We start from the raw sequence: 23,184 nt of genomic DNA, 5'->3' as shown, positions 1-23,184 counted from the left end.
TTATTTGCTGTCTTTTTGATAACAGCCATTCTGACAGGTGTGAGGTGGTACCTCACTGTGGTTTTGATTTGCATTTCCCTGATGATTAGTGATGTTGAGCATCTTTTCATGTGCCAGTTGGCCATCTGTATGTCTTCTTTGGAAAAATATCTATTCAGGTCCTCTGCTCATTTCATTTTTTAATCAGGTGGTTTTCAGTTGTTGAGTTGTATGAGTTCTTTGTATATTTTGGATATTAACCCCTTATCAGATATATCGTTTGCAAATGTCTTCTCCCATTCTAGTCAGCCTTTTCATTTAGATTATAGTTTCTTTCACTGTGCAAAAGCTTTTTAGTTTGATCTAGTCCCATTTATTTATTTTTGCTTTTATTTATCTTGCCAGAGGAGACATACACAAAAAAACACTGCTAAGAAAGCTGTCAAAGAATGTACTGCTTATGTTTTCTTCTAGAAGTTTTATGGTTTCAGGTCTTACATTCGAGTCTTTAATACCGTTTGAGTTTTAAAAAATCATAATAAAAATCTTCATGGTGTAACAGTATAATTTTACTACTTTCCTTAACCACAAAAAAAAAAAAAGAGAGAAAGAGAGAGAGATTCAAAAGTAGAGAGTATAATAAAAATAAAAAGTAGTTGCTTAAGGGAAACTTTATAGCAAATCATACTCTCTTTACTTTCTCTTAAGTTAGAACCAATAACCTAGGGCTTGTCATGCTTATCAAGTGGGCATTTCAAGGAATTTTTTTTCTTTTTAGCTGTAAGATTATTGACACTGAAGTCAGTGAAGTGAGGAGACAATGGGAAAGATCTAGGGTAGTGACTACTTTCAAATTTCAAGAAAGGAGTAATGCCAGTGGAGTTTTGCTATACCTGCTTTTGTACCAGCATTTTATATTAATATTCCTACCAGAATATTGGCTATGGGGACGTTGTAGTGGTTTGGATCTGTCCGGCAGGATTGTATTTGCTACTCCACTTACTGTTCGGCTTAGACCTGGTTTGGGAACCCCTGAAGGCTGTTTACTAAATCCATGAAAACCAAAACTAGATCCAAGGCAAATCTAAATCAAATCCAAATCAAGTCCAAATCTAAAATCAAATCCAGATCCAAAACCAAACCAAGACCAAATCCTTGAAAACCAAATCCAAATCAAGTTCAACCTTGGTTTGGAAACACTGAAGCATCTCTGATGAAAACTAAACCCACGCTCTTAAAAACGTAAATAAAAATAAACAAGTCCCTAAAATATCATAGAATGCATTAAGAAGACGGTTGATGTGTTCTTTTGAAAAGATAGTTGAGAGGAAGTTTTTTTAGAAAAGGATCGAGCACCAGGAATGACTAGACTCTCTTGGTGTCCTTACCATTCATGCTTGGGTATGCAGTCCTGTGAATTAGTTATCCCCTGCCTGCCTGAACCTCTAACTATAGGAAGATCTACTCTGGCACCCAGTGGCCAGACACGTAAGTGACAGCAAAACGGGGATTTTTTTTCCCCTTCTTTCTCACCTGCTCTTTTATAAGAATGGTCCTTTAAAAAAAATGCCTTACTTTCTTTATTGAGTTCCTAAAAAATTAACATTAATGGTTAAAGGATAACACTAAAACTCATATAAGCTGTGTCTTTATCTAGAAATAAACAAAGAATAATAGTGATGTAGTTTCTGTGTTGCATATGAGCCCTAATCATCCATTTTTAGAAAATGGAAGATAAAACAAATTGTGTGTCCTTAGTTACTCAATTAAACTCCAAATTACCTAATTTTCTTGCATACCTACCTAATACATTTTTCACACATCCTCAAAATACTATCAACATCTGGTTTCAGTTTTATTCATGTCCAGGTCCTTTTCATATTTATATCTCAATTTTCCCACGATTTCCACTGGCCACTTTCAAACTTATATGCTTGAAATAGTATTTCTTCTTTATTGGAAATAGTAACCTGCTACTAAGTTGAGCAGTGTTCCTTTCCCCATTTAAAATGCCACCTGCTAGCTTAATAAATTTCCAGCAGTATTATTGGTGATGTTATTTAGGTAGGAAGCTTTAAAGTACCATGAATTTAATAGATAAATAATCCCAGGGACTTCCTTGGTGGTCCAGAGGTTAAGACTCCGTGCTCACAATGCAGGGGTCCGGGTTCGATCCCTGGTCAGGGAACTTGATCCCGCATGCATGCTGCAACTAAAGATCGTGCATGTCGCAACAAAGATTCCACATGCCGCAACTAAGACCCGGCACAGCCAAATAAATAAATATTAAAAAACGTAGTCCCAGATGGAAATAGTTTGTTTCATATCCTTACTTCCTCAAACACATTTACATACAAAAAGTATTATTGTTAATTTCCAGCAGCAATACCACAGATTATGTTTTACCAGTCTTGATATAGAACATTTTATCAAATAATGGAGTTTAAATGAAATATGAAGATATTGTATTGAAATATTTATATAAGTGTAATTTATGTCCTTCTTAAATGTGAACAGGAAACTTACTTTTGAAAAATTATAGTTCCAGGACTCCTTAGAGAAATGGCTGCTTCTAGGGCCCAGTTGGGGAATATACAAAATGAACCTGGAACATCTTGTAGTGCCAGAATATAAAGAAGTGCTTGAAAAAGAAAAAAAGAGGCATGTCAAAAGGACATAGGAGTCAACCTGAAAGAGCTTCTAATGGCCGAACAAAAAAAAATGTGAGCAGCAAAATAAATGATAATACTGCATTATAACCTAAAGTATAAAATAATTATTCATAAGTCCATACTGATACCAATGATTGAATAAATATATAAATGGGGGAGCAAGCACGAGTCTTCCTTACAGAGTTCCAAATAATATATGTAGATACTCCACCTTCTAGGAGGTGGAGCTTAATTCTCCTCCCCTTGAGTATGGGCTGAACTTAGTGACTCATTTCTAACAAATAGAATGTGGAAAGAGGAAAATAATACTTTTGAAGTGGAGAAGCCTACCAGACACCCCCAAGTGATCAAGGTTAACATCATGATAAGTCATGCTGATATGTGTACACCCTGAGTTTGAGGAGAAGGGTACTTCACCTCTGTGGTATTCTTCCCCAAAATCCAAACCCCGGTCTAATCATGAAAAAAAAAAACCTCAGATGAACCCAAATTGAGGGACATTCTACATAATACCTGACCTGTACTTTTCAAATGTATAAGGGCACTGAAAAACAAGGAAAAAGTGAGGGACTGTCATAGATTGGAGGAGACTAAGAAGATAACAACTAAATTCAACATGGGACTTTGGGTTGGGTTCTTGAACAGAAAAGGACATTACTGGAAAAAATAGGAATAAAGCCTAGTTTAGTTAATTGTACCTCTAAAATTATTAAAAAATAAAAAGTTTTAAAATATGATTGCAAATTTAAAGTCCTATAAATAAAAGTAGACCCTAAGATTTTTTGCGTTTTCCATACTCACTTATTCATTCAGAAAGTTATTTAACACTTATTGTGTGCCAAACATGTAGTGTACTTAGGTGTTTGAAATCAACATGATCCCTGCTCACATAGAACTTAGAGTCTAGTGCAGGAGAGAGACAATACACAAGTCACTAAGCCAATAAAAATATAATTACAAGTTGGGATAAGTTCTGTGAAGGTGATGAGCAGGATTAATAGAATCACCTGTACTTGTTTGCTTTCTTTGTGAATACATGAATTATTTTTACAATGAACATGTAGTACTTCTATGTCAGAAAAAGCTATTTCTCAAGCCTAATTAGGAAGTTACCTCACAGAACCTTAGTTAATTGCCTAGTTTCGGTGATTCATTTCTATGCCGAAGGAGCCATTACTTGAAATTGCAGTGAATAGCTTTTGCCTACACATAGTATTGTTACAGGGAGAAGGTAAATCAGTATCTACCCGATATCCCTAAGTTCTTTGCACCTGTAGCAAAATAGGGAGACACAAACCATTTCATGAGGGAGAAAAACCAATAGCTGGGGTGAAGGCAGAGCTAGAAGAGTTTTTCTGATTCTTAGATCACTATCTTTTACTTTAAGTGACTGCTTCTCATGGCTTAACATGGACAGATGCTTGACACAGATAATTCTTAGAGCTTGATTTGTGAACTATGGGGAGCTTTTGTCACAGTTGTCATTCTGTACTGACAGGCATAATCCTTGACATAATAAATAATCCCAGTCCTGAAATCATTAAAATGTCACATTGGATTGCTTTACTCTATTTCCTTTATTCTACCAGGCTCCTATTCCTAGATGTCCTTTTTTTTTTTCATTTCCTTTTAATTCTTCTAAGTTAAACTCCTTGAACTATAAAATAGAGGTTTAGTTTGTGTGCTCTGGAGCTACAGTGAATTCAAATTCCAATTCAGTCACTCACTAGCCACAGAGCTTCGGCGAGTTTCAGCAATTCTGTCAGTGTCTCAGTTTTCTCATCTGTACGATGGAGATGAAGATGTTAATACCTCTTATCTCACAGGATTGCTGTGAGGATAAGACGAGTGAATATTTGTAACGTGCTTAGCACAATACCTGCCATATGCTAAGCACCATAGATTCCTGGGCTCTTTTATGCAGTGTTTCCAGGGAACATGAGGAGAGGTGAGCAGATGTTGCTTCTTCATTTGCTACCAGGAGTTTTCAACATAATTATCGCTGTCAAGTTCTTAGAAAAATGTAATATTCCGTTGGGCTTTATTTAGCTTTGAAGAATACTTTTCAGAAGGATTTCTTTTAATGTGTGGTATTGAGAGTAAGTAGTGGATACAGTGGTACTTGTCTTGGGGGAGTGAGCTTTAAGTCAAGTTTGAAACACTGTTCAGGCTAGTAAGTTAGTGAGTGCAGGCAGATAGATATTCGAGTCATTCATGACTTAGTAATTACTGAATGCGTATTCAGAAATAGGACCTTCTATTCGCCATGGTAGATACCACCCTATGTGTCTCAGTACTGCCCTTGTCACTCTTGAAATATTTTTTTGAGTGCTTGCTTTGGCAGCACATATACTAAAATCGGAATGATACAGAGAAGATTAGCATGGCCCCTGCACAGGGATGACACAGAAATTCGTGAAACATTCTTTTGAATGATATATTATAGGAGTTTGATATTCAAGTTAAATATTTCTATATCTTTTGGGTTTTGACTGAACTATTGATCATATATAGTTTAATTACTATACTATTATGTATTGTTATACATAGTACATATGTATATAATACCAATTTAGAGTTTTAATAGTGTCCTGTAATGTGCTGATCATTGTAATCACATTTAAAAACCATTTTGTGCCCAAAACAAACAAAACAAAACCTTGAAATTACCTTTCCCTGATTTCTTCACTTTTTGTTCCATGTTTTTTGTTTCCCCAGAAAATATTCCTGAGAAAGATCTTCACGGAAGACTTTATATCAACCGTGTTTTTCATATCAGTGCTGAGAGAATGTTTGAGTTGCTGTTCACCAGTTCACGCTTTATGCAGATATTTGCCAGTTCTAGAAATATAATAGGTTGGTCTTGTGTTCTTATCTAATGATAAATTTGGGAGAATTTTATTATCCTTAGAGGGTTGAGCCTATATAAATTGATTTATTTTGTCAAGGGGAAAATTTAGACAGGCTTCCATTTTATTTTGGTGATATATAAACTAGTGTTTAGGTGTTTTGGCTAAAATCACATGTAAATAGTATAATTGTCCAATTAGTCAGGTCCTACCTACAATTAAGTTCAAACCCTTTGAGAACTAAAACTCCATTTATTTATTAATGTAGCAGTTTAGTTGGGTTGAACCACCTTTAAAAGGGTTCTACTGTGGAAAAATTGGATTCTAGTAGAGTATAAATTGGTGCAATCACTTTGCTAAATAGTTTGGCAGTATCTACTAAAGCTGACTCAACAATTCTACTATTAGGTATATATAACCTTCAGAAATGGGTACATGTGTACTCTGAACGACATGTACTGCAGTGTTCATAGCAGCATTATTTATAATGGCCCCCAAACTCAAAACAGCCCAAATATCCACCAATAATAGAATGGATAAACAGATTGTGTATGTTCACACAAAAGAATACTGTATAGCAATGAAAAAAAAAAAACCTGCTACTTATAATAACATGAGTAAATCTTACTGATATTCTGTAGTATTAAGCAAAAGAAGCCAGACACAAAACAGTACATACTGTGATTTCTTCATATAAAGTTCAAAAACAGGTAAAACTTATTTATGGACATAAAATCAGCATACTAGTTAACTGCTGTTGGTAATTGGGTGGGTAAAGACTGGGAGGGGGCTTCTGGGATGCTGGTAAAGTTCTCTGTCTTGATCTGGGTAGTGGTACACGTGTGTGTTTTCTCTGTGCAAATTCATGGAAATTTGAGATTGCAGTGTCTATGGTCTACCTTAATGAAAATACAAAAAAAAAAAAAAAAAAAGTCCAGTTAGGAAGTTAGTTATAAAGAAGATTTTATTGATTATGTATTAAAAGTTCTATTTTGGTAAACATCTCAAATAAGCTTATAGTCAATTTGAAATTGAATTTATCCTAAATATTTCAAGATATTTTAGAAACTTTGGGAGCATGTGGTTCAGCTTGCTATATAAAATTAGAAATCAGCTGTAGCAGAGATCCATATAAGCTGAGTCATTTGACATAGTTAAAGAGAAAGTTATTCTACAATCAATTTAAATATAGTTTATAATTTAGCCATTTTATTAACGATTAGATGTTATTCCTTTATTTGAAACTTTTATGTAAACATAATTACATATTCATGGATTATATCATTGATATAGATTCAGTTGTAAAGAGTAATTTTTCCTTATTATTTATAGCAGAGTAGCAAAGCAGTTTCTAATTGATAGCTATTGAGTCTTGTGATTATATTAAGAATGTCATGTTTTTAAAAATCATTACTTTTTTCAGTTCTTCCAGTTTTTAAAAAAAATTTATTTATTTTATTTATTTTTGGCTGCATTGGGTCTTCATTGCTGCGCACGGGCTTTCTCTAGTTGCGGAGAGCAGGGGCTACTCTTCGTTGCGTTGCGCGGGCTTCTCATTGCAGTGGCTTTTCTTATTGCGGAGCACGGGCTCTAGAGCGCAGGCTCAGTAGTTGTGGCGCACAGGCTTAGTTGCTCCGCGACATGTGGTATCTTCCTGGACCAGGGCTCGAACCCATATCCCCTGCATTGGCAGGCGGATTCTTAACCACTGTGCCACCAGGGAAGCTCCAGTTCTTCCAGTTTTAAAAATGTATAATACCTGAGGGATATAAATCTTTCTTTTCACTCAGTAGCTTATATTTAACTTATTATATCTGTTCTGAATCTATTTTGTATCTTCTTGCCATTCATGTCTACCTGGAGAACTATGTTTTAGGACATTGATGAATAGCAGCCAGATATACTAATTGCCTAAATCCATTGTGCCAACAACATTAGCCAGCTTAGTCAGATCTTTGAATAGAGTTCATGATGCTGTTACCTATATTTTCCTAGTGTTCGGCTTGTTAAAGGACCTTTGTTAATGTATGGTGCTATGTTCTAAAGATATATTTCCGTTCAAAGTGTGTCTTTACTCACTGTGTTGTTGCTAAGTAAATAAAAGAGAATTTTGACCAAGATCTTGCCATAAATGCAGACAGATAATTCTATAGCTTTCTTCATATAGAAAAGGTTACATAGTTTATTTACATTCCATTGCTCCCTCCTTGATTAAAGATCTCGGCGGATAAGCCATTAACACTACATGATTTCTCATCGACGTGATTTCCCCACAAGTTGGGATCAGATCATATTGCTGCATAATTCAAGGTCTTGTCCTCAGTGATGGAAATGTTGACGTGTTCTATCTCTGTTTAATAAGGCCAGCACCGTTACTTCTCTTCATAGGTACTGGGGACCTTATAAAGAAGCCTACTGATGAAATGACTTTTAATTTTATCTTCTAGAGAAAAGAAAAAAGTTTTTTAATAGACTACAATGTAGAAGTAAATGGATCAGAGATGGGGCGTATGTCACATACAAGAAGAGTGCCTAACATGTGATTTTACTCTTGTTTAATGTTAAACTAATAACACAGTTATAAGGAAGTTAGGATTGGTCAAAAATAAAAATTGAAATAATTCAAAAACTCCCTCTTTGATTCCATTCCAAGCCATACCCCTCAAATTTCTAGAACTAACTCTTTTTATATTTGCTGTGATTAGATGTAGTATCTACCCCTTGGAATGTAGAACCTGGAGGTGACCAACTGAGAACCATGACCTACACTATAGTCCTTAATAATCCACTAACTGGAAAGTGCACCACGGCCACTGAAAAGCAGGTATGTCTATGCTGCCAGTATTCCAAAAGAATCGTGCATGTGGGAAGAGGGAAGATGCCTATCATAGGTCCTAGTCACCAATTTACAGGACAGTTTCAACAAATAAACGGCAAGGAAAAAAATAGAGGAGAAACTGTGTACAGGTTAAAAGAGATTTAAGAGGTATATCAACCAAATTAACTCAATCCTAACTCAGACAAACCAACTGTAAAAGGGTATTTCTGAGATTTAACGAATTGTTCATTTTTATGTGCAATAATGGTATTGTAGCTATATTTTAAAGAAAAGAATATTTATCTTTTAAAGGGATATACTGAGGAATTTATAAAGAGATATACTGATGTATTTTTGGATGAAATTATGTTGGTATCTAGGGTGTCTTTTAAAAGTAATCTAGTCAGGCAGAGGATGGGAGTAGAGGGAGGGAACATGGGGAGAGGTACAGATGAAACAGGACTGGGCAGGAGTTAATATTGTTGAAGCTGGTTGATGAGCTTTTGAGGGTTTATTGTATAATGTTCATTTCTACTCTTGTATATGTTTGAACTTTTCCATAATAAATGGTTTTTAAAAGAACACTACTGGAATCTGATTTACTGGATCATGTCAAGGGTTAGGGCCAAATAACTAGATGGCTTCTGTGACATATGAGGAAGAGATTGTAAGATATTTAATGCTCTGTCTACTGTGTGACCAGCATGGCACTGTCATACAGTGGGGTTTATGTTTGGCCAGTTTTTGTTGACATATAGTATAACTGTTCTGCAAAGTTAGAAAATATTTATTAACATCTGAATTAGTTGTGCTATCATAGTTTTTGTCCGTCAGTGTTCAAAAGGACTTAAATTTTTTTCTTCCAAAGATTTTCAGACATTTAAGAGAAGTTTTGTATTTTGAATTGGAGAGTCTTTGATAACCTTAGAGGATGGGCAGAATCGGTAAGGTGAAAATGAGAAAGATTTGGCCAGCAACCACTTCTGATCCTGTTTAGGGAAAGCAGTGTTTTGTTTGGTTGTCTCCTTCCTTCACATTTTTGGTGAAGGGTGGTTTTGTTAAACTTTGATGAATTTTAGGCTGGGGTCCTGGCTTTGTTCAATTGAATTTTGAATTGTTTCCCTACCAGGAACATTTGCAATTCTTTATAAATTACTAACACACACAAGAGATTATGTAGTTCCTTTCTCCTCCTCATGCCTAAAAGAAAGGAAAAAAACAATTATACAGTGAAATGACAGAGAGGCAGCAAATACTATTTCTGCAGGTCCTGTCTCAATTCATAGATCTCACAGCCAACATGGTGACCCTTCTGGCTCTGTATATAAGCTTCTCATGTTTTTTGTAATTTGTGAGAAGGAATTCTAGTATATAGGCTCTAAATTGGCGAGGAATTTGATGTATTAAACATGTACATGCAAAAAAATTTAATCTTATTTTGGCAGAGACTGTATAAAGAAAGTCGGGAAGCACAGTTTTATTTGGTAGATTCAGAAGTGCTGACACACGACGTCCCCTACCATGATTACTTCTATACTCTGAACAGATACTATATCATCCGATCTTCAAAGCAGAAATGCCGGTTGAGGTGAGCTGCTGTAAATGAGTGTTTTAGTCAGGACAGGCTACACTGTGTGCTGGTAACGTATCAATCCCGAAATCTTAGTGGTAGCCTTACACAACAAAGCTTTATTTCTTGATTTATGTGTCCACCGGCAGTCCGCAGAGGGGTGGGGATCCTTACTCGAGGACCCAGGCTGATGAAGGCTTTGACCTCCCGGGGCTGCACAATCCAGAATATGTGTCACTTCAGTTGCCACTGGAAGAGAGAGCTGTAGAGCCGTGCTCACAGTCCAGTGGCCAGAACTGGTCACAGGACCCCGTTTAATGGCAAGGGGACTGGGAGACTTGAGGAGCACGTGGTGGGCGGTAAACAGCTCTGTTGAGATGGGAGACCAGAAATGTTGGCATGTTGAAGGTGGTGCTGGGCCATCACACAATTGGCCTAGTCTCAGCTAATGTAGTGACTTGCAGCTAATGTATGACCACTAGAGATTTTTTATACGAGGCATTTAGGAAATTTAAAATTTATTTTGAGCCTTTATTGCTATTCACGTAAAGAAAATTCAGGGTTAGAGAAAGGAAAGAAATAAAATGCCAAGTTGATGAAATTTTAGCAGCGCCCAGTAATTTTTTAAAGAATTCATTATCAGTGAACAATTTTTTTTTTAATAGTCTTAATGACTTTGAATCCTTTTGGCTTTCCGCTGAATTCATTCCTACATCTAATTGTAATGTTAATAATATAATTAAATTTTGTAAATTAAATATTCTTCTTTCTTCCTTATCTATTAGAGTTTCAACAGATTTGAAATACAAAAAACAACCATGGGCCGTTGTCAAATCTTTAATTGAGAAGAATTCCTGGAGTTCCTTGGCGGACTATTTCAAACAGCTTGGTTTGTAAATTTCTTGATTTATCTATTTTTGTAAAAATGGCATTTATTAACAGGATGGATGGATTCTTCATTTGGATTCATAGCAGGAACTGGTAGATGATGTTGGAATGACTCCTACTGAAGTGGTTCCAACTACTCCACTTGGAATTTCAAAACTTCTAATTTTCATTGGTCTACCAAACACTTCTATAATGCTTATGATATGCCAGACGTTGTTCTGTGTGCTTTATAAATATCAAGTCATTACAACCCTGTGAGATATAAGTACTGTTATTTTTTTTTTCCATTGAAACACACAGAGAGGTTAAGTGACTTGTCCAAGATCACACAGTTAGGAGCTGTCACACTCCCTCCCTCTGTAAGGAGCCAAGGAAGCTGACTGCAGTGAGGGACTGGGTAATCCGGTCATAAGTATGCACTTGTGCCCACGAAGGTCTGGAGCGTCCTCAGGCCCACGTCTCCCTTACCAATGCAGCTCTCCGGGGTCTACGCAGGCCCACCTAGCAATGGTACCACGTACATGTGTGGTTTTGGTGGAGGTGGGTACTAGACAGGGGAGGTGATGTAGTTCTGTTTGGATATTCCTTAAAATATACATGAGGAAAAAACATATAGATACATATGTGAGCATAATTAATTTTAGTTAAAGAAAAGGTGGTGGCCAATCAACTCAGGGTAATTTAAGGCTTCATCTTCCAGCTTGTTGATTATTTATTTTCCTTGTTTCCTTGTCTTTGGTTATTTCATGATTAAGCTCCAGATCACTAGAAAAATGAAACTCAAAAATGAGTTTGGCCACTAGATAATGAACTTCTAATGAAAAATCTGGTGAAGGGAAAGGTTAAAACAAATGTGAAAAATGAGGTTTTTATTGATAGGTTGTTTGCAGATTTTCTTTACTAGTGCTTCCTTTTTTGCAAACCCTCATTGTAAATTAGAACTATTATATGCTTCTCCTTCCTTTGAGATTGACAGTCAAGTACTATAATCTATCTTGGAAATCTTTCTAATGATCCAATGTAAGTGGGTTGTTTCCATAACTGAAATCTCTACATTAATACTTAATATAGCACATGGCAAATTTGCTCTGATGATCCTGTCATTAATTAATACAGTTCATTCTTCCTAGAATAATGCAGCCTCATTATGGGATCATCGTACGCTCCAAAACTTTTCATTAAGAGTAAAGTTTGAATCTAGGCCATAAGAATCTGAGTAATAGTTAAAGAAAGTTACCAAGGTCTAAAAAAAAGCAAACTGAGAACAAAACAACGACCAACCCCCCAGTATCTTATAGTTGAGAAGGTTTCTCCACTATCTAAAGATTTTTTTCTTCTTAGAATCAGATTTGTTAACGGAAGAATCTATGGTAAATCAGTCCATTGAAGACCCTGGAAAACTTAGTGGCCTACGAAGGAGAAGGCGAACAGTCAACAGAACAGCAGAAACAGCTGCTAAACTTTCTTCTCAGCGTTCTTCTGGAGACCTGGGCTTAGATGCCAAAGGGGATATTACAGGTAGCTGTTACCTGGTAAACAGAGATGACAGTTTTTTTTCCTTATAAGTTTACTTTATATGAAGCCAAATATGCCTCTTGTTTATAAGACACGTCAGTTAGGAGGTCTCCCTTTCTCCTCTCCTTTTCCAATAATGTTTGTCGAACGAAGACCAATATATAAGTATAAAGGAGCAGTTACAAAATGGCAGGCATGTGGCCAGTAGAAGTATTTTACTGGGCCCACATGGTATTTTAAACCTTGGACATTTTTATATAGAGTCTCAGATCTGGCAGCCCTGGACCCACATCCATTCGTAGCAGCAGGTGGTTGGAGCTTAGTAGCAGCTGCCCCATTTGACTGAGCGTGCACTCTCCCCAGGTCACCAGTCCCCACGACTCTTACCCTATTGCTGGATGCTTCACTCACTAACTTCCTGCCTAGCATTTGTACACAATTTGATTTCTACCCTTGAATCTACTACCATGTTTGTATGCTTTTAATCCTTATGTACTGTCAGGGCCAGCCCAGCAAAATTGCAGAGATAGAAGTTGACTTTTATTATCTCTACTCTCAATTTTGAAGACATATTGCTCCTACTAACTGTTATTCCCTCCCTCTCAGTGCTGTAACGCTGTCATACCTTCTCATCCTTCTACATTATCAAATCCTTTTCTAAGGTTTACATCTTAGTGTGAATATGTTTTTCTACCATTTCAACTTAATAGCTCTTTAATTTTGGGATTTGGCAACAAAATTTGGGAAACAGAGAACAGGTGAGGATGATTAAAAAAGGTTTTTTTTAAGGAGGGAAGCATTATATGTAAAACTAGTTCAAATATTATTTGCAGAGATGGAACTTAGCTAGAGATCATACATGATATATTGAATTGCTTGTTTAATTTTAGAACAAATTAATCTGTAATATAGGCCAAATTTGCAGAACTGATATAGGGTTTCTTTTTGTAGATTTGTTTACTAATACTCAGGATATCAGAAGTCAGAAGAGGGGTGCAGGGAATTCACTGTAAATCACTTTGTCTTTACAAATAACTTAAAAAACGTCTTTTCCAGTACTTTTCAAATGAAATTAAACAATCCTGATTCTAATACAGCCTTTTTTTATAATTTGCAGGAAAGAAAAAGGAAATTGAAAGCTATAACACCGTCCTTATTGTGGTGATGAGTATTTTGTAAGTATTTGTGTTGAATGCTTAGTTTGCTTGTGCCCTCACTTATCTTTTAATGGTTTCCAAAAGAATTTGAACGTATTTGTATATTATTGTATAGAAATTACCACAATTTGACCAATTTTGGCCTTCCAAAACAGTAACTTTATATGCTTCAGTCTGATAGTTTTTGAATGATTTTCAGAAGAGCTGTTAAATTTGAGGGAATACCAAATACACGTTCAGTAAATGTTTTTGTTTTTTAAACTAATCTGATTTGTTTCTACCATCATAGATTTTTAGGGAAGTACCATAAATTTAAAGGGAATATTTTTATATGCAGGCTGATGAAATCCCAACAATGCTATTTTACTCTGCTTGATTAGACCAGTGGTCCTTACCCTTTACTGTGCATAAGAATCACTTGCTGAAATACAGATTTCCCAGCCCCAGTCCTACAGATCGAGTCAGTGGGTCTTGAGTAGGGATCAGGAATCAGTAGTATTCTAAAACACACGTGCAGGTTATTCTGATGCAAATAATCTGAGGATTGTAGGGTGAGAAATACTGGGGCAATTAGTCTGAATCTCAGAGTGTTCTACTGGAATCTACTCAGCCAGTCGTATTTAGACTACTGTTATCTCCATGGCTGTACTTGGATCTTAGGTAGTCCATCACATTTAATTGAATTAGTTCTGACTGGATGATACACTCTGGGTTTTGGAATGAAGTTCTTATATCAGCTGTTTTTTCTAATTATAGATTTCAGAACATACAAAATGTTTGTTGTGCCTTTGAGTTTTATAAAAGGTTTTCATATTCTGCTTCCATTGGTTTGCTGTGACAATTTTGAATAGTAAATATTATCTGTGATCTTTTGTATTACTTTGTAGAAGATTTACAGTCAGATGTTGAAATGTTGATCTATACCCCATTTCAGTGACACAATAATTTCATAGATTTGATTTTCTTGCTACTACCTTAGTTTTCATTCAAGAAAAATCTTCTTCTGGATGGGTAAAAGTGAATACGATGTATTTTTAAGGGCAAGTCAATATTTTAACAGAAAAAATAAGAGAGATATGATGCCACCTATGTATTTGCATGTATGTGTAATGAGATATGTTCATTCACTTGAAATACTATTGTGAGAACCAACAGAGTAAGTTTATTTAGCAGGTAACGTTTTATATATGATCCAATTAATGTATGTTTGGGATTTGAAATTTTGTCTAAGTTGAACTAGAAGAAATTTCTGCTGAATGGTGATTTTGTGAATGTGAATTTGTTTTGGCTTCTGCTGTGAATAAGAGGTACATCATGATCTATCTAAGATCAAATCCATATTGATCTTTATTTCCTTTCTGAAGTGCAGTATTATGTATGTATAATTGCTTAAGACAAAAGCACCCGAAAATAGATCTTGAAAGCTAACATGGTAGATTTCTAAGCCGGTGGTCGCACATCCACAATGGCTGGGATTCCTAGCAGAGAAGAGACGTCAGGGACAATCCCAACCTGCTTATTTGGGGACTTTATTGTCACTAGTTATCTTCTAACTGTTCCCTCAACATCCACTGAATACTTAAAAATAAGTATTTCATACAATAAAATGGGGTAATTGATTTAAATAATAACAATAATTGGAAACTGGTCTGGATAATATACATTTTTGAAGCTTTTGTGTGTCTACTCTGCATTAGCAACGCTTTAGGTCTGAGTAATAGTGGATTAACCAGGTCTGATTTGCTCTGCCTAGTTTGCTGTTGCTGGTTTTATTGAATGTGACGCTGTTTCTGAAGCTGTCAAAGATAGAGTATGCTGCTCAGTCCTTTTACCGTCTTCACCTCCAGGAAGAGAAATCTGTAAAGTAAGTCTTCTTCCCTCGCAACCTATTATGTCAATAATTCCTTTGCTGCAGGAAACTTAATTCCAATTTTAGAGATTTTGGTCTGCCAACTATTCTTCAGTCATAAACTTTTTTGTTTACTTTTGTGTTTTATTTGCAAATTTATAGGGCACTGATGATTTCTAGAGACGAAAGCCTAGAAGCTATTCCCTTGATCTTTAAGATGGTATTTTTCTTTCAGTTTAGCCTCTGATATGGCGTCAAGAGCGGAAAATATTCAAAAGAGCAAAGATCAGGCCCATCGCTTAAAAGGAGTGCTCCGGGACTCCATCGTGATGCTGGAACAGGTCAGCACCTCTGTGTACCACGTTACTTAGTAGTCATCTCAGTGAATCAGCTGCTCCTCTGGTTGTGAGAGTATTTACTGTACCAATATTGAAGAAATCCCCCTCCTAGAGGCACCTACCCTTGCCAGTTTCTGGATTATACATTTTATAGTCACTTGTACTTTTTGTTTTTAACAAAATGGGAACGTACTGTACTTACCTTTGCATACCCTCTTTTTTCAATTAGTAATATATTTTGAAGATGTTTCCCTATCAGCTTGTATACATTTACCTCATTCTTTTTTTTTTTTTTTTTTTTTTTGCCAGGTTTGAGGGTAAGGATCATGAGTTCGTGTCAGATTTGAGGTGCTTTTTTTTTTTTAATTTATTCATTCATTTATTTATTTTTGGCTGTGTTGGGTCTTCGTTTCTGTGCAAGGGCTTTCTCCAGTTAGGGCGAGCGGGGGCCACTCCTCATCGTGGTGCACGGGCCTCTCACTGTTGCGGCCTCCCTCTGCGGAGCACGGCTCCAGATGCGCAGGCTCAGTAGTTGTGGCTCACGGGCCCAGCCGCTCCGCGGCATGTGGGATCCTCCCAGACCAGGGCTCGAACCCGTGTCCCCTGCATCGGCAGGCAGACTCTCAACCACTGCGCCACCAGGGAAGCCCACCTCATTCTTTTTATTGGTCCTTCCATATAAAATTTCATGCTCAATATCAGCTCTTTTTATAGAAGTGGTAGATTGCTCATTATTTTGTTTTATCCATTAACCATGCTCCTTATTTTGTTTTTAATCTATTAACCTGCTCATTATTTTCTTTTTATCTATTAACCATGTATCATGGAGATACTTCCATATCCTCTTCTTTTAACAGCTGCATAGAATTCAACTGTATATATGTGGCATAATTATTTTACCAGTTCTCCATTGAAGAATGAACATTTAGATTGTTTTGGTGTTTTGCTCTAAGCTTTATCTCTTGAACATAGTGTCATCAATGTGTGCTGCTCGGTTCTATGAACCAAAACTTAGGATTCCCTTTGAAAAATGAGGACTAATACTTCCATTATAATATAATACATGTGTACTTTTCAAAATTGAAAAATAGAGAATAGAAGAGAACCTACTAGCATTCAGACATAATCACTTTTAACATTTTGTTTAATTTGCTTCCATCCTTTTCTTCTATGCATTGGTTTGTTTTTTAGAAGATTCAATTATTGAGCATTTCTTAGAACATCATGTGGGGCACTAAAGGTGCTTCCGCTAGGCGCTCTTCAGATGCACAGTGCCTGCAGTTAGTAACTTTCTCCTCCCCCTCAACAAGGAGTAGATCATACTCTCACTTTTCTCCTCATCCTCTCCACTCATTTCCTGCTGACTCTGAACTCATGACCGTGCCTCAAGGAGAAAAGAGACCCTCCCTCTCCTTCTATAACCAGATCTATAGACCTTCCCGTCGCTGCACCCGTCATGTTCTGCACTCCATTAGAAGCATCGCTCTGCCTGTGGGACGCAAGTCCCAGCACGAGCTGGCAGGAGACTCCGTCCACCCCTCTAGCTTCCCCATCTTCAGACTCCCTCATTCAGCTGGATCTTTACCATCAGCACCTACCCTGCTCTCTTATCTCCTACATTAAAAACCCGTGTCATCCACATCCTTCTCTATCTGCTCATCTATCGCTCTCCTCACTTTCACAGTCAGGCACTCTCAGAGTTGCCTACTCTGGCTGTCACTATTTTATCCTTTATAACTCCTTCACTTTTTTGAGGTTTTATTTTCACCAAAGTCACTCGTTCACATGAAGAGTTAACTTGTTCTACAGGGTTGTTTCAGAAAAATAGCAATCCTGGTATCCTCTTCTCCATTTCTTTCCCAAAGACAATAATCTAACTCTCTTGGTGTATTCTTCTGGTGTTTACCTCCATATTTATAAACAACAAGCATGTGTTGATACTTCTTGATTTTTCAGTCTTAGACATTATCTTTTGACTGCCTGTTACGGAGACTGGGATTTTGTTTTCTTTCACCTCTTCATGCTCCCATTTCTAATCCCCCATCCTCCAAAGGAAGTTGTAATTTTGGTTAGATCAGTATTCAGTGTTGACTTTGTTTTGATTAAGTTTACTGTTCTGAGCTGAGCCATAGAATGAACTGCAGCTACTTTTTCTTACCCCTGAAATTGTCTTCTTATTACAGTTGATTATTTTCTTGTATTGTTTATAAGTGTTTCATGCCCTGATGCTCTGTCTCCTCTCATCATCTTCGGTCACCTCAGGTTTTCAATCCATGGAGCCTCTGACGGGCTCCAGGCAGGGCCGGTGGCCCTCTCTGCAGGTGCACAGCTATCATCTTGGGGCTCCTGTTGCCCATCTCCTGTTTCCCATATCCCATGTTTTCTGCTTTCTTGGTTTCCTCCCTCCTTTTAATGGAGCATATCCTCTAGTAGCTTCCTGAGAAAGAGGGTATGGAAGTAAATATTTTAAGACTTCACCTGTCTGAAATTTTTTATTCTGTCCTTCCCCTTTGATTAATTGTTTGGCTGGGGATAGAATTCTAGCTTGGAAATAAGGTTCCTTCAGAACGTTGAAGGCATTGCTCCATTGCCTTTTGGCTTCCGGTGTTAACTACTGAGAATTCTGAGGCTGTCAGATTCCTGATCCTTTGGTCTGGAAACTGGTGCCCTTTTGTCCTGGGATATACTGAGCTATCTGGCTGATGATTTTCCCTCCTCCACCTTCTCTCCCCTGACTTTTATAGCACCTGTAATCAGGTGTCTGCCTTCTGTTGGACAGGTTGTCTAACCTTACCTTTTCTTTCCAGCTTCCATCTTTTTGCCTTTTTGTTCTACTTCCTCAGAGATTTCCTCAACTTAATCTTCAAATTCTTTTACTGAGTTTTTCAGTTTTTGCTAACAAGTTTTTAATTTCAAAGAGCTGCCATTTCTCTGGATTTTCTTTTTTAATGGCATTGTGAACTTTTTAAGTGGCCATAATATCTTTCTCTCTGACCATATTACTGATAATTAAAAAAAATTATTTTTCTTCTTCTTGCATACCCACGTTCCAGCAAGGTCCTTTCCCCCTGTTTTGATTTCTATCCTTAGGGTTAGAGGATTTCTTTAGATGTCTGTAGTCCTTTGCTGTCTGCTTGTGTGGATCCAAAGTTCTTATCGTATGGGTTGGGCTGGTCTACCCTGAACTTCTTGGTAGATCTGTCTGGGCCGTTGGCTAAGAAATCCTGATGTCAGTATCTTTAGGTCTTTTCTCTTGGACTGGTCAGTTTCCACAGAGAAGACTTTTCCAGTCTCCTCCCTGAAGGACTAAGGGCTGGCTGCCAGCATTTTAGGTGAGTGAGAGAAGAGAGATCGAGGAGGGCAGAGCAAAGGGATGATCTCAATGTGCGGTTATACACGTTTTTGTATAATCCCCATTTTGGGTATGGTACTGCTATCTTTAATGATGTGTTGGTATCCTCCTGGCCAGACTGCCAGAGACCCTCTTTTTCATCCTCTCCAGAAAATAGGACTTTAGACTTCTGCCCAGGTAGTAGGAGAGGCCACATGTCCAAAAGTTCATCCAATCCTTCTTATTTCAGTCCCTTCCTCTTTATTCCCATTTCCAGAGATGCCTGTCAATTCCTGAGGCTTTAGAGGATTCTTCAGGGTAAATTTGGTTGGTTCTCAGCTTTCCCTACTGTTAGCTTAGGATTCAGCGTTTTCAGGGCTGCTAAGTAATCCATCCGCTATCCAGTTTCCAAAGTTGTGTTGCTATTGTCGCCTTTTCTGTTTTCCTCTGTCCTTGTGGACTTATGTCTTAAAAAAAAATCCCTTTACCGTGCTTTTGGTGGTGTTTCAGGAGGGAGCAGAATTGGATGCCTGTATTTAATCCGCTCACTCACTCTTCAGCTCACACTGCCTTGATTTCTTCCCCCATATCTTCCACTGATACCGCTCAAGCTAAGCTCCCCAGTGACCTCTGGCTTTTAAAGTTAATATACCTTTTTTTTTTTTAAGTTTTCATCTTACAGTGCCAGCATTTGACAAAGCTGACCATTCCTTTCTTGAAATGTATCTAATCTTCCCTTCTTTGGAACCATGGAACAAAACACAGCTTTATTGTGATATAATTCACATACCATAAAATTCACCTTTAAAAGAATTTTTAGTATATTCACAAGGTTGTCCCACCATCACCACTATCTAATTCCAGAGCGTTTTATCATCCCCCAAAGAAGCCCTGTACCCATGAGCAGTCATTCCCATCCCTCACTCTCTCAGCTCCTGGAAATCACTAATCTACTTTCTATTTCTATGGGTTTGCCTATTCTGGACATTTCATATAAATGGAATCATATAATATACGGTCTTTCATGCCTGGCTTCCACTTAGCATAATGTAAAGCTGCTTTTTGCTGGTTAAAAAAACCATCTCCGCTACCTGACCTCGTCCTCACCCAGTGCTGCAGGCTTTTGCGTTAGATTCTCTTCCCTTCTCCTTTACTGCCCTCTAGGTGATCTTAGCTGCTCCCCTAACTTGGAACACCACATGCGGCAATGGCTCCCAAAGCATGTCTCTCACCCTTACACCTCTTCCCTGAGTCCAGACTCATACAGCCACTTGCTGACTTGGCGTCTTTACCTCGAGGCTAACAGGCATCCCAAACTGATCATGTCCAAAACAGAATTAAGTTTTCATCTTGAGCCAAACCTAGTTCTCCTCTAGTTGACCTAATTTCAAAAAATGATACTACTATCCTCCAGTTGTTCAAGTGAAAAACTCCATACAGTGTGTAATTATATATTTATCTGTGTAATTATTCGTTTTAGTTCTGAGTCCCTCACTAGTCTGTAAGCTCCATGAAGGCAGGGACAGTGCCTATTTGGTTCACCATTGTATACCCAGTACTTAGCACAGTGCCCAGCATGTAACAGGTAAGCAAAAAATATTTGTTGAATGATTGAACGAATGAATGAATACAAAAAAGAATAAGACATAATTCTTGCTCTCAAGTTGTCTACAGTTTTATTAGAGAAATCAGATGTCCATGTGTATTGTTAAAGACTATAAAAAAAAGTACAAAATTAAGCGTCAAAGTAAGTAGTAAAGCTTTAGGAGTTTAGAGGCAGGATGATTAGGGAAAACTGCATGGAAACAGTGGGGATGGGTAAGTTTTAGATAGGTGAAGATGAACATGAGCATAATAGCAAGCAAAGGCCTTGCGTGGAACTTGAGTTGTTTAGGGGATGGTGGGGAGACCACTGTAGCTTCAGAAACCATTTCAGAAAGCAAGCCCTTCACTTTGGATCATTTGATGAATAGACTTATTGGGAGGTAAAGCACACAGTAGTACGTTGTAGGAAGAAGTGCAATACTACAGCAAATGAAAAGAACGCTAGCAATCACACTGACAGATAACCTAAGGAATCAGGTGTTTTATAGTTAGTCTTTTATTTGGGCATCAGTATAGACAGAATTTTATTAAATGCAAACTTTTGGCATACAAATAATCAGAAAAATTTAAACAATCTGATTTTGAAAATTTTCTTTGCAGTTGAAGAGCTCACTCATTATGCTTCAGAGAACCTTTGATCTACTAAATAAGAACAAGACAGGCATGGCTGTCCAAAGCTAGTGATCTTAAGGACCAAAATTATAGAGATATGTGGAACCAAAAGAAAACGTCTTGAAGAAAACCAGAGGGTGAAGGATTTGAATTGTCATAGGAACATTTCCATATTTTCTCATTATTTGTACTTCTAATATGAACATTCTTTTTAATAACATTTATTGGAGAATTAGTCTCTGATGGCCTTAAGAATCCATCCTTTCATTTCTTATACACAATTCTAAGCTGTGAATTTCTCCAGTGAAGCGTGAAATATATTGTGGATTTGAATTTCTATGATACAAAAAGAAAATGAGACATTCTGAACTGAGTGGTATGGCCTCATTTTCACAGTGAGATTTGAAGTTTGACGCTTTAAGTTTATCTGTTAGCACAGAATCAGTATGTGTCCAATAGGCTGTTTTCACAGTTGCGATACATTCAAGAGGATAAAGAAGACAGTAGAAGAAGAAATCTCTAAATCATTACTAACTTTGAAGGATCAGTTTTCAGGCATATATTATAACATTTATAGGTTCGTGTACTGTAAATATTATCAATACAATGTCTTCATTTATTTAGCATGTAAATTCAATAGTCAAATCTTTTGAATCTGCATGTTGATGATTATTATCTGAAAGGTTCTTCAGCCATGTGGTATCTTTATGAAAGAAATAGGTGTTTCTTCAGGTGGCTCTCAGAGGTGGGATTATTTTGCCTCTTCATACATCATATGGCAGAAGAGTCAATTTTGGAAAAGGAAACATGTAGGATACCATCTCTCAAAACGAAGAACCATGCTCTGAGTTTTAAAAACTAGAAGATTATGTTAAAATCTGGGCATTTTAGTGACAGATCAAATGAATACTTGAACTAAGCTTGGCTTCAGCTTAGCAAACTTTCATGGTGGAAATGAGCCATCTGTTTGAAAATATTATAATTTGTGGACTACTTTTCAGTAGCCACGTATGGCTTCATTTACTCATTCACATGTGTGGCTTTAGGCAGTCAGTTGTAAGCCAGACACAAACTTTAGCTCTTTAAGAAAGACTTTGGGGGGCATTATCTCCCAATATAAGTGCACTGACAAGTTGTAAATCAGACATGAGCTTTGGCTCTTCATTAAAAGTTTTTAGGCGTATGTGTCTCAATACAAGTGATGTCTCTGGAACAAGAGAAGGACAGTGCAGAATAATTTGTATATATTCTTACTGCTTGAATAACAATTGCCTTTAGTTAGATGTCTCTTTTTTGCCCAGAGTCACCCAAGCCACATGGGATTGCTAAAGTCATTTTTGAGATGCCCATAGAGAATGAAATTATTGACTGGATTAGAGGAAAAATGGGTTTCTCTGGGTGAATCTCAACTAACCTACCTTGGGATACCAGTGTACCTACCTGGAGGTTTTTGATAAGGATTTATGATGTGTCTGACTGAGCAAGAGTGACTGGATTGTAAACTTGAAATCTTGTTCTCTGTTAATTTCACAAAAATGGTCACTGACAAGCTGAGTATTTTTGTGATATTTCTTGAAAACCTGTACTTCATAAAATACCTCAAAGAAAGTTACCAAAGCTAAGTTGCTTTATAAATTACGACTAAATATGTATGCAGAATTCAATTAATTGTATTTGAGCCTATGTAAATTGAATATCAATAAAACCCCAAATCTCTGAGTTGTTTTTCTTCTTTTTCGGTCATACCCTCCCCAAACTAGAAAGCCTGTTTCTGTGAAAACGTATACATGGGCCTATACCCTTTAAAAAAATGTTTGTGCAAAAGTGAAACCCAAAGAGGACTCTCATTTTAGGGCAGTTTCATTTCAAATATGCAGCTTTCTGGAGCAAGAGTACTAGATAGGCCTTTTGGTCTCATGTAGAGACTGCTGGCCAGAAATCATGAAAATGAACAAGTTGGATAATTAACAGAGCAGGGACGGTGACCTGGGCCTTTAAGAG

At 37.1% G+C, this 23,184-nt stretch overlaps 1 protein-coding gene and 1 non-coding gene across 5 annotated transcripts in view; both read left to right on the top strand.

Annotated features, from left to right (window-relative positions):
- GRAMD1C (GRAM domain containing 1C) overlaps positions 1-22,883 on the top strand; it is a 100,599-nt gene extending 77,716 nt beyond the window's left edge. For 3 of the 4 annotated variants that reach the window (XM_036851718.1, XM_036851721.1, XM_036851720.1), the window contains 9 exons: positions 5,370-5,507; positions 8,206-8,324; positions 9,764-9,906; positions 10,674-10,777; positions 12,118-12,294; positions 13,409-13,466; positions 15,202-15,312; positions 15,533-15,638; positions 21,172-22,883. In XM_036851718.1, the coding sequence (XP_036707613.1) occupies positions 5,370-5,507; positions 8,206-8,324; positions 9,764-9,906; positions 10,674-10,777; positions 12,118-12,294; positions 13,409-13,466; positions 15,202-15,312; positions 15,533-15,638; positions 21,172-21,252 (1,037 nt within the window). In that variant the 3' untranslated portion in view covers positions 21,253-22,883. The remainder of the gene's footprint in view (positions 1-5,369; positions 5,508-8,205; positions 8,325-9,763; positions 9,907-10,673; positions 10,778-12,117; positions 12,295-13,408; positions 13,467-15,201; positions 15,313-15,532; positions 15,639-21,171) is intronic. The other variant, XM_036851719.1, reaches the window with a different exon arrangement.
- LOC118895099 lies at positions 4,980-5,081 on the top strand. The gene has a single exon (XR_005019872.1). It is a non-coding gene; the product is annotated as a U6 spliceosomal RNA (small nuclear RNA).
- Positions 22,884-23,184: the final 301 nt, after the last annotated feature.

Source organism: Balaenoptera musculus, chromosome 4 (genome assembly GCF_009873245.2).
Source record: "Balaenoptera musculus isolate JJ_BM4_2016_0621 chromosome 4, mBalMus1.pri.v3, whole genome shotgun sequence".
NCBI lineage: Eukaryota > Metazoa > Chordata > Mammalia > Artiodactyla > Balaenopteridae > Balaenoptera > Balaenoptera musculus.
The sequence above is the reverse complement of the archived record's forward strand: the minus strand, read 5'-3'. Positions and strand labels throughout refer to the sequence as shown.